Here is a 12,181-nt window from a genome sequence, read left to right on the forward strand (position 1 = left end):
GCTTGCGCAGTAGAGTTCCCTCAGCTGTTCCTGTTTATTTTTTAATATCCTAGTCATGAACCCATTTCCGATTCCACAGAAGGGTTCTGGGCCCTGTAGAAGAGTCGCTGCTGCCTTCTTGGCCAGCGCTTGTGCTCCCCCATCCAGCCCAACATAGTCTCGAATCCAGAGTACCCAGACTTTATTGTGATCGAATTCAGTCTCCAGTTTAGAGTTCACCGCCGCTTAGTTGTCGGTCAGAAAAGCAAGGCTAAGCCCTCGGTAGTAAGCACCACTATGCATGGCGTATATTTCCACCTGGAATATGCTAGAATACTTACCCATTGGTTCCAAGTCTCTGATCCTATAACTGACACACCCTACCTTCATCATGTATGCATTCAGACTAAATAATGCCTTCACCTTTCTGCTTTCTGTTGTGAAATACGAAGGTCAAACTGTTCTTTGAATCTAACCAAGACACCTTTCCGCAAGATAAACCCTTTCAAGTCCTTGCCTTCCATATTATCCAAACACCCGTAGATATCCTGACATCCTTCCTCCTTTACTATCATTATTTGATGCAAATATCAAGTCCCCAATCTCTCCCTCTCCCTCTCTCTTTATGATTATCTGCACCGCGTATAAGCAAATAAGAAAGGTCAGGAGACCCTCCGAAAGGAATTTCGGTTAAAAGGATTGCATGAACCAGCTTTATGCAACACCACTGGCGCAAGATAGATCGCAACATTTAGCTATCAATAGAGCAGACCTTGAACTGGTGGCACAATGCAGCCTGCACTCTTAAGGAACAGTTAGCCCTGAAGCAATGTTTCAGTTGCCTTGAATTTCGTCTGCTTTATGAAAAAATGACAACGGTAGATCCAAGCTATGCATATCCAAAGGGTGACGAATTTTTTCAAAATGTATGGTAGTGAGAGGAAGATTGTAGATGAATCCGTAAAACAAATCGGAGATAAAATTGGAGCAGATTAATCTAAGTTAGTGTAAGGGCGATATCCGGTCTAGGCTGACCTTAGTAAGGAATTCCAATATCCCGCTTTTATGCCGAGATCCGCCAATATGATATCCCCAAAAGCTGTTTTGGGTCTTGAGGTACATAGATCCGAGATGTACGGATTGTTCTTCCTTCGGTCCTTCTTCCTTCCTATAATGTCACTATCGTCAGCGTAGGCCAGTATTTGGGTGAACTTGAAAAATATCGTTAATCTTGCATTACCATCTGCATCACGGATTACTTTTTACAGGATCAGACTAAAGAAGACACAAGATAGGGCATCCCCTTGTCTTAGACTGTTGTTGATGTTAAATGGTCTTAAGATTGATCCTACCTGACTTCGCACATTAGTGAATTCTCTCGTGACCCTGTACAGTTTCACCCCAGCTGCTTTCATTTGACAAGACAGGTCCGGCTATACTATTAATATTGCTACCCCCAACAACAGTAACATTCAACGGAAACACTTGAAAAAGAAGGTGAACTATAATATTAGCCACTGGCTCGGGAAATCAAAGAAATTTGCCATATCGAGCGGATGGTTGTGGTTCCCATAATATTGCCGGCTACAGGTATTGTACCAAAATCCCTTGGGGCTTCCCTTGATGTCCTAGGTCTCTCGCACAGTCTGGTTCAAACCATGCAAAGATATACCATTCTGCATACGTGCTCGATGTTGCGAGGAGTTCTCGACGGATTCTCCCATTAACCTACCACCGACCACCACCACCAGAGTAGGTAGGATCGTCCGAGGCTAAATGCTTGGGACTTAGCTCTAGTATTAGTTAAAATCCGGCAACTACCTAGATTTTGGCAACTCGGATAATAATAATAATAATCATTGGCCCAACAATCCATATTGGTAGGTCTAAAATTTGAAATAATAAAACTTGTTTTTTATTTTGCAAATTCCGATATTTCGGGAACCACCTGCTCCCTTCATCAGTGTTAACAAGACTTGCGAATAGGAAAAACAAATTTTAATATTTCAAATAATTAATCGCTAGAAACACCGCGTAGTTACACTCAGAAGGTACACTATAGATTTGCACAGTACCCCGCTCAAGATTATAACCACGATTCGACTCAGATACTCACAGCTGAGACGAGTTGTATCCCACATTCAGTCACGATAACAAATCCCTCTGCCACCAATGAGATTTGAACCGCAAACTTCCGCTATGACAGCTCTGCGCTCTAACCACTTGAGCCATCCGAGCATCGACCTTCAAGTCGATGAAAACACGGTGCAGCGAATCCCCATATTCCAACAGTTTCTCCATCGCTTGCCGCAGAGAGAAAATCTGATCTGTTGCTAATTTACCTGGAGTGAAGGTTCTTTGGTATGGGCCAATGATGTTTTGGACGTATGGGGCCATCCGACTTAGCAAGATAGCAGAGAATATCTTGTAGATGGTACTTAACAACGTGATGCCTCTATTATCGCTGCACTGTGTGATATTTCCCTTCGTATGTATGAGACAGATAATGCCACGTTGTCAGGCATTGATCCGCTGTCCAACACCTTGAGCATCAGTTGATGAACCACTTGGTGTAATTGGTCGCCTCCATATTTAACAAATTCGGCTGTAGATCCATTGGCTTCATCCTACTGACTTGTTGGTAAAACTTTCGCCCCTGGTGCGGAGTTCGTCATAAGTCTCTGCGCGTGCCCGCGTTCGTTGAAAATGCAACATTACTCGGTATGCAGCATTCTTCCTTTCCGTTGCTAGCTTACATTCATCGTGGAACCAACAGTTCCGACTTTTCTTGCGGCTCGGGCCAAGTATGTTTGTGGCCGTATCAATGACAGCGCCTTTCAGGTGAATGTGATGATGATTCATTTCCAGGTCATCTCTTAGCTTCGGTTATTTCCCCCCTTGTAGATGTTATCTCGAAGTATGATTTCAGCAGGTATTCTTCTCCGACTCTGCAGTCTCATATGTAGCCTGGCAAACGCAAAGTACATAGCCCTTCGCTTATGTTTTCAAGGCCGATAACAGCAGGTTCCATTTTTTTATGACTAAGAAACCTACTCCGAGCATATGATTTACTGGATGGCCACTATAATATGTTGTGTAGTGGCTCTTCTCCAGGAAACCGGTCTGGCCATGAGAAAATCCGCAAATCGTTATTCCGCTGTCGTTACCGGGTTCGTGGTTGTATTATCAGTCAAATCGGAGGCTCCGGTTGTAGCTTCGTAATCAGTTTCAGTTTACGACGAAAACTCCTTCGATGTCCAAAATTACACACAATTTTAATGGCATCCCGTAGTACATCCGTCAGCTGATACAGAACAGTTTTGATTGACCATCCTGCCCAGTAAAAGTGTTGGCACTGATATAGGAGATTACGCTCTAAAACGAAAGTTCTAATATAGTGCTCTATGACCCTTCTATATCGTTTTAAGTACGAGTGATCTCAGGCACACTGGTCTGAAAGGTTTTGGGTGAAAACGATCCTTTTTACCCGCTTTTAGAATAAAGACTACTCTAACTCTTCTCCATGCCCTTGGTATATATCCCGAGGCTATGCTGCCCCTTACCACTCTTAGGAGAGATCCTAAAATAATTTCTTGGCGTTTAAGGAGTAGTGCTGAGAAAATGCTGTCTATTCCGGGTGATTTCAGTGGTTTAAAGTTCCTTCTGCTCATCTTACTCTAGGATACCTTTTTCGCTAGTTTCTTGTTCTTCTTGCTACCCCTTTTGTTCGTTGTTGGGGTGTCAGGTAGAATGTTATCCCCTTCCTCCGTAGGCTAGGATCTCGGGAAATGAGTTTTGAGAAGCAGATGCACCCTGCCTTCATCATTCTCTATTGCTCTTTTATTGGCTGTAGCTTTATATATCCTGGATACTTCAATGATTTGTTCTATCCCTTCACATAATTTCCTGAAGCTCTTTCATTTTGTTTCCCTGATCACATGGTCATACGTAGTCATTGCGCTTTTGTGCCTCTTCCAGCCTCCTGTTTGTTTCGCCCGTTTGAACAGCATTCGCACCTCGTTTCTCATTCTGGTTAGATTCCTGTTTCACCAATTCTTGACCAATCCCTAGAGTTATGTCAAGTAGCTCTTGCCTGGTGCTGATTACGAAAGTTATATATTCCTAACTTGTTGCTGAGGATGAATTCCAGAAGGTACTCACCTCTTCGGTTAATGTCGCTGCTTTCCCAGACCTCAGGCATTGGCATCGCAACCGAGAAGAAGTGGTAGCGGCTTCCTCTCGCAGTCTAACGACTAATTCCGGTGGAATCCGGGTGTCTGGTCCTGGAAAATACCCTAATGCTACGATTGCCTCTCGAGTTCTTCCCTCGACTTCCAGTGAGACGTGGACACCTACGAGGTCTACAGTTAAAAATAGTTCCGTACCTTCCATCCCGGCAGATTATGAACTATAGTCCTAAGCCAGCCCGCCGTGCCTTCCGTCGCGCAGTCTACAAACATAAAATCTATTCGACAACTTATTCCGGTAAACACAAGCTCCTTATTCCATCCATCATATATCCGTGACGATGAGCTCCTCAATTATTTTTTGTTCCTGACGGGTAAATACTTTTGTCAGTATCATCATCAAGGGCAGAACAACCGGTATCCGGTCTAGGCCTGCCTTAATAAGGAACTCCAGACACCCCGGTTTTGCGCCGAGGTCCATCAACTCGATATCCCTAAAAGCTGTCTGTTGTCCTGACCTACACCATCACTCCATCTTAAGCAGGGTTTGCCTCGTCTTCTTTTTCTACCATAGATATTGCCCTTATAGACTTTCCGGGCCAAATGCTCTTTACCGGATTAGCATAGCTAACTGTGGGTCTCCTACATTCATCCCTCAACGCCGTCTTTCTTAGGCTCGGATTTAGGTTTCTTGAAAGCATTCCCCTCTTGATTTTCGCTGCTCCCCGCTTTCTTGGCTCTGATACTGAAATCTTAGTTCTGTCCTGAGCCCTCTTAAGGGCCTGTTCTGGTTTAGGCCGTCCTTCAGATAGTGCATTGACACCATTTAACATCTACACCACTAAGGTCTGTCTCCTGATCTGATATCCTGACTTCAGACGTACCCTTGCTAGTCTCTGCTTTTCGAGTGGGGACCTTTGTTGGCTGGGGTCTTCGTTGTAGACTAATGTTGGCTTTGACTCCACTGCGTGACCTCCCAACTTTTCCCTTCTTAGGTGTAGTCACCTGGCTCTCAATGTTGCGAAGATTTGTCTTTTCCTAATGGGCCAGCTTAAGTACGGTACGGGGTCTCGGTATCTGGTTTTATTTTTGTGCTCAACTATGAAGGTTAGGAGTTCCGCCGTGCCATACCCCACCGTAGCACGGTGAGGTATCAATGAGGCTCCCTTCGAATACAGTAAGTTAGACACGACTTCAAACTATGCAATAGGCACAGTCTGCATAACACTCTGTATTGGGGGGAGGTGTTTTTCGACTCCTCGGTGTAGATGCGTAGCATTTCGTTCATAGTAGAGTAATCTCGTACAGGGTGTGGCCGTCACCACCCACGAACGGTCTTGGTAATCGAGAGGCTTGACTCCTGGGGAACCACATGTCAATCCCAGAGAGTGATATAATAGGGTGGCTCCCAAAAGGCTGTATTCCACAACAGTCTATCCTGTACCAAACTAAATTTTTCTTAGAATCATTAGACTAGTGATTCCTTTAAAGACACAATATCTTTTCAGAGACGATGACGATCTACATATATAGCCTGTTTGAACTTCGACTTGAAGAATAGAAACTGACTTCAGAAGATTTGCTCCTATCAATTAGATACAAAATTAAAAATTGAAAGGAATGGTTCAAGATTTCAGTCATTAAAAAATGGTTGATTCCTTATTCAAGGAAAACATCACCACAGAAACAGGAATGATCTCAAATTGATTACATTTTCCGTAAAAACTGAAAAATTGATTTTTAATCTCATAAAACCATTACAGTAACATCAAAAGGAAGGAAGCCCAACAAATTTGCAATTCCAATTTCTTTTACATTTACAAACTGTTCACATTCCATCTTCAGCCATGTTGAATTTTTCAACGCATCCCCGAAAAAGTAGACACTTTATTTTTATTTCCGTGAAAATTGCATCCACTGTAGCACCGTTCGCTGACTTACCACCAGTCGGAAATGTAACGAAAGATATACTCTCCTCTGCACGGTCCAAAAAAAGGGATTGAATTCAACAGAGCGCAGCGCAGCTACCAAAATCGATTTTTTTTTCTTCCGTGGTTGCTTGATAGTTCATGTACCAAAAACAACAAGTGCGATTTCTGCATCATAGTAGGACTGGCTTGGTTTCCATATCCTTACAATGGAATTATACCTGGCCAAAGAAGCATCCCATTCTCAAGTCTGCAAGATTCCGACCGAATGTGGGAGCTTGGCAGCACACTAGCAATAATACAAGCGAACGGAATGAAGCCGAGGCACATCCTTATAATTCTTAGTTGAGCAGTTAGTGCACACTCGAATGCCGGTGATGGGTACCGTGGTGGCTCAACTCTCGCAGGACTCTTGGCCACGATTCCTTCCTGGTTCATTTGAAGTTGAAGCACGCGGATGAGTACCTGCCTTTTGTTTTTGTGCTGTGCTGTGCGAAAAGCACGTGGTAGATGACTAGCCGTGATTGAGTGATTTTCTGGTGATAAGATCCTGTTTGTGATATTTAAGAGTTTTGTGTGCTTAGATAGATTTGGTACGACTATGAAAAGTGCTTTGAATGCTATCGAATTACAAGTCCTGTTTGTTTTGGTTCGTTACAGACTATGGTCGTCGGGATGCCGGTCGCGGTACCAAGGAGCTGTGGGACGGTTAAAATTTTTAAAACGACCGTTCTGCATAATAGGTAAGTGCATTTCGATTCATATTGGTTGCAGAATATCTGCTCTTTGCAATTCTAGTCCTAATGTCCTTGAGCTTCCTTGTTTTTCCTTCTAAATCATTGCGTTAAAAGATAATCCTTCTCAAAATTGTATAATCTTAAAAGATAGTAACTGCCTTCTTCGGTTTTATTCCACAGATGTAGTAACAATAGTAGCATCCTTAGTAGTATTAGGTATGGGCACTTCTGGACAGGTGTTCGCAACCAGCGCATTGCGTGGCCTTAGATTTTTTCAAATTTTAAGAATGGTTCGAATGGATCGACGTGGCGGAACATGGAAATTATTAGGCAGCGTAGTATATGCTCACAGACAAGTAAGTACCAAGTTAACTAAAATGAAATATTATAAATTTCTAAATTAATTAACCTAATAAACTGGAGCACAAGAGTACAATTTTCACGAATTTATCCCAAATTACAGATTCATTGTAATCTCATAATTAGTTGTAAATCGAAAGGCTAAATTTTCTTTCCTTTCGGGAATTTTTTCTTCCCTTCGTTTTAGGAGTTATTCTGTTAGCTGTGGCATGCTTGCTTAAGGATGATATAATTAAAAATATTAATGCTGTAAAGAGCTACCTGGCAACAGGAGAAAGCTTACCTTTCCTACATAAATATTCACTCGGAAAGAAAAACAAATTCAAAGTTCCTCTCATTTTCATCAATATCAGAATTACTAAAAATACAAATTCCTCCAGGCAAGAAATTGGGCCACGCATACCTCTCAATACATTTCTCTGTTTTAGGCGTTTTCGTAAAGCAAGAATAAATAAGTCAAAGACATACATGTGCTTATCGATCATAAAACTCTGCTTGCCACCTACAAAATTTCGCCTGACCATGCCTTCCCGCAACCTGAGACGGTCTTAATGGAAGTTGGTTTTTCACTGTAAACAGTTTCAAGTTACCTTTGAAATCTTGCAGGATATTTTAAATTGTGTCCGTCTAGCGTAAATTGATACTGTTTCCTTGTACTAAGTTAACGAAGGAAGTTTGTAATGTCTCGAATTAAATTGATGTTCCCAGTTTTAGGAGCAGTTTAGGAAGTTTTCTTCTGATGTAAACTTTCGAGTAAACCAACAGAATTCTTTGGTTTTCCTAAACCCAAGGAACTACTTTGAATGGTCGTAGCGTGCATAAATGAATCAGTACGAGTCTATGCCAATAGTCCTATTTACCTTCCTCCTTCATATAACTAAATGAATAGGTCGCAGGTCGATCCATTTAAGATAATTATATCTTATCTTCCTAACAAACAAAATTCACAATTCTGCGAAACTCTCTCTCTCTCCCTCTCTTACAGGCACACCTCCGAATTTATGTCGTTCTTTTCTTCCCTACTCGTAGGCTAGATAAGAAACAAAAAATTTCTTTAAAAACATTAAGATTTGCACCAAATTTTTCTATTCTTATAATCATTTGCGGAGAGGGTACCTTACATTATCTTTTATGAAAAGAATAAAAGATAAGGCTATCTATATTAATAAATATAACTGCATAAGAAAGCATCCAAGCTTTTCGCTTGATTCAAAATCTTAAATCTCACTCTATCGATTGAAAATAGCGCGGCTGACCACGAGCGGTGTTGGCTGCGAGAGCGGATAAGATACACGAGGTGCACGGGCGCCTTATAGTGTACGACCCCCTCAGTAGGCCCAGTTGTTTTATAAATACAGGCGCAGAAGTCTCAGCCCTTCCCGTATCCAGATCCAATAAACTACTTCCTCAGCAGCTGTAATTAGCGGCACCAAATTCCAAGCCCATCGCCACTTAATGTTACAGGCGGGTAAACGTGAATCTTGTCTTGCGTAGGGCTTTTCCCTGGTGTTTCATGTTGGTTAACATCAACGTCCCCATATTAGGTACCGACTTCCTGTATCACTGTGGGTTACTGGTAGATATGCAGCATAATCCACAACCTTAAATTTCAACCTGCTCGAAAGACAACACTCTTTCTATCATTTTTGAGGACCTTGCCTCCGAAAATATCGCAACATTTCTACCGAATGTAGTCTCTCTCAGCCAGTTAAACATGAAATTCAGCACCACATCAATACTACTGATTCCTTAATCTCCTGGAAGATGCGTCCTCTACCGCCCCAGATGCTCGCTGTTACTCGGAAAAGGTTTGAGCAGCTACTTAGGCAGAGTACATGCACACCTCACAAAAACAGTTGGTCAAACCCACTCCATGTGGTCCCCAAGCCCAATGGCGAATGGAGACCTTGTGGCGATTATAGACGACTGAATGCTCAGACGACTTCGGACCGGCACCCCACTTAACTCATTTTTGCGTGGTGTTTTCTCGATCTTGGATCTCGCCAAGGTTTACCATCAAATCTTCGACTTCACAGGGATGACTTGCAATGGCCTGTGCAATGCGGCACCAAACTTCGAGCGATTCATCTACTCTCTCGCTCTCTCTCTCACATATTCTAAAAATTCTCAGCATTTAAGACATCTCGAGCGCATTTTCCAATGATTCCTTGAAAGTGGCCCAATTCACAAAGTTGACAAATGTAAATTTCTTCAGCAGTTGAAATTTCTAGGCTACTCCATCATCGACCCAGACAAGATGCAAGCGATTACAAGCTTTCTGCTGTCAAAGACGACCAAAGAACTTAGAAGGTTCTTAGGCATAGTAAACTTCTACCGTCGTTTCCTGCACAAAGCGGTTCACTACAAGAGATTGTTTAACGCTTTTCTGTCTGGTCCTGAATCCAAAGAATCGCAGGAAGTTCTATGTTCTCCAGAAACCGTCCACGCGTTTCAAACCACCAAACAGCAACTGGTTAACGCTACACTTTTGGTATTCCCTCAACAAGATATGCCTCTAGCCGTGTTCGTTGATGCCTCAAACACCGTAGTTGGCGCTTCTCTTCACAAAAGAGTGAATCAAAGCTCACAACTGTTGGGTCTCTTCTCTAAACAGTTGAATCCCATACGCGCCTATAATCGTGAATTACTATCGGCGTATCTAAGTACCAAACACTTAGCCTACACCAGCCAGTTCACATCGAACATTCAACAGATCTCCGGTAAAGGCAACTTAGTCACTGACACTTTGTTTCAAGTCTCCTCGATCAACATCCCAGCCGCAGTCGATTTTTTGGCAATCGCAGCGGCTCAGTAGGATGACGCAGTTCTGCAGGGTCTGCAGTTGGACTCCAAATACAAGTCTAAGTTGCGGCTTACCGTAGTTAAACTGTGTGGTTTCTGAAAAGGAACGTAGGCAACATATTCCGGCCATTTTCGTATGGAAGTGTTTTGCTCGGTGCCCGCCTGGCCGTCCTGGAACAAAGACGTGGATCCTTGGGCCGGAGAGTGCAAAGCATGCCAAAAGCGTAAAGTCACTAAGCATGCTAGAAAGGAAGTAGATGTATTTCCAAAGTCGATAAGGCCGTTCGTTACTATACACTTCGACATTATAGGCCGTTTGCGAGACTCGCATGGCTACAAGTATTGCCACATGATCATTGATCATTGCTTCACGCGGTAGCCTGAGGCAATACGTCTGAAGGACATAATAGCACAGTTATGTGGCCCTCTGTCGAGAGTGATTTCCGCGCTTTACTGTTCCCGCAGCAATCATCACAGACCAGGTAATACAATTTAAATCTACTCTTCGGAACTCGGAAAGCACTTGGGATTGAAACGTCAGCGAACAACAGCATACCATTCGCAGTCCATGGGGTGGGGCGCTAAAGCAGCCATTATGACGCGTGGTGGTTGCAGGTCTTACCTTTCATTTGGCTTGGCCTCCGTACGGCCGTCCGCGAAGAGTTTGCTACCAGCTCTACGTAGCTGGTGTACAAAGAGAATCTGCGACCCCACGGTGATATAGTCCTCGACAGGAGAGAGATATTGGATAGATCGGATTGTTGTGTCTACTACGAGAGACCATTCCCAAATTAAAGCCCCCTTTGCCATCTTGTCACACGCAGCGGTGATCAACACCCTTAGGGAACTCAAAGTCTGTACCCACGTTCTCGTGAAGACTGATGCCCTCCAGAAGCCGCTACAGCCACTGTACAGGGAGCTTTATAAAGTCCTCGAGCGCCAAAAGCCGCAGCCGAGTAGCCTTGCCTCGAGTTCTCTGACTGAAACCCCTAGGTTACAGCTGACCGTTTTTGAAAAAAGGAGAGTTTATTAATCAATGCATTGTAGCAATTAAAACTCAACACCGTTTCCGTGGCTAGTAGTAATTTTTTATTCGACATTATCGATATTTCGGGAACAAATTGTTCCCTTCTCCAGTGTCGGGTCACAAAATTTTTTGTTGCGTGATGATGAATTAAATTGACGATACAATTCTGTTTTAAATAAAATTAATTTTTAAATGAAAATAATTTACAAATTAATTAACATAGTGGGGTTAAATAAAAAAAATACTGCAACCCGTCCAAGCAGAAATAATGCAAACATGTCCAACAACCATCATACCGAGTAAAGTATTTTGTTGAATCATAATTTCCTTGCTGTCACTCAACTCATTTCTAAGTGATACCGGAAGTGTAACCACAACCGCGTCCTGGTAGGATATTGTGTAGTAGTGCCCTACTATACTAAGAGCATCCAAAACATGAATATAGTAGCTAAGGGTTTTTACTGTGCAAGTGGTAAGAAGTCATATACTTCGAATCCACTGGCTACTTTGAGCAAGCTAGCCGCGGCTAAGACACGGATTTTGAAGGCCTCACCCGATTCTTGTTCCACCACGGATAAATCCTTGGAGTAAATGCACTCCATTTCCATTTTCCAGAAAAAATAATGCAGTAGCTCCCATTGTGGGTGAAACTGGAAAACTGACTATAGTCAATCTGTCGATGTCTCTATTGCCTAAATTTCCCAGAAAATGAAAAAGGGAATCATGACATAAGGAAACTCCGGGCACAAATGAAAGGAAATTACCGGCAAAATTTTTGCTGTCAGTACCTTCCCATCCGCATCCAGCAGGAAATGTAAAGGGGTGGAAAACTGGTGATGTGAATGCGATTGGTCTAATTCCGGTACGCGAGCCGGATACTGTGAACCTGGCAAGGCTTTGAGCCATCATCAGCGGAAGGCACTGCGGAAGAAGACTGACAAATCGAAAACAAAAAGGTGACGCAAGTCGAAAGACTACCTGATAACCCCGGTGAGACCTGTGTAGCATGCCGAAACCTCTTTCCATCTACTGGCACTAAGCCTGGTAAAGTTTCTCTTATATCCTTCTGGTACAAGAGTCATTAGTTCGGTTTAACAAAATCAGTGAAGAAAGCTAGGATCTTCCACGACAAAAGATCCGCAAGATGAAAAGTAAATACCA

General features: G+C 42.9%; 1 protein-coding gene across 7 annotated transcripts in view; it reads left to right on the forward strand.

The window, feature by feature from the left end:
• Positions 1-12,181, forward strand: part of LOC119647112 (potassium voltage-gated channel subfamily KQT member 2) — a 1,176,525-nt gene that overhangs the window by 994,693 nt on the left and 169,651 nt on the right. For all 7 annotated transcript variants that reach the window (XM_038047893.1, XM_038047892.1, XM_038047894.1 and 4 more), the window contains 2 exons: positions 6,755-6,837; positions 7,012-7,187. In XM_038047893.1, the coding sequence (XP_037903821.1) occupies positions 6,755-6,837; positions 7,012-7,187 (259 nt within the window). The remainder of the gene's footprint in view (positions 1-6,754; positions 6,838-7,011; positions 7,188-12,181) is intronic.

The sequence above is a fragment of the Hermetia illucens genome, chromosome 1, assembly GCF_905115235.1.
Source record: "Hermetia illucens chromosome 1, iHerIll2.2.curated.20191125, whole genome shotgun sequence".
NCBI classification, from domain to species: domain Eukaryota; kingdom Metazoa; phylum Arthropoda; class Insecta; order Diptera; family Stratiomyidae; genus Hermetia; species Hermetia illucens.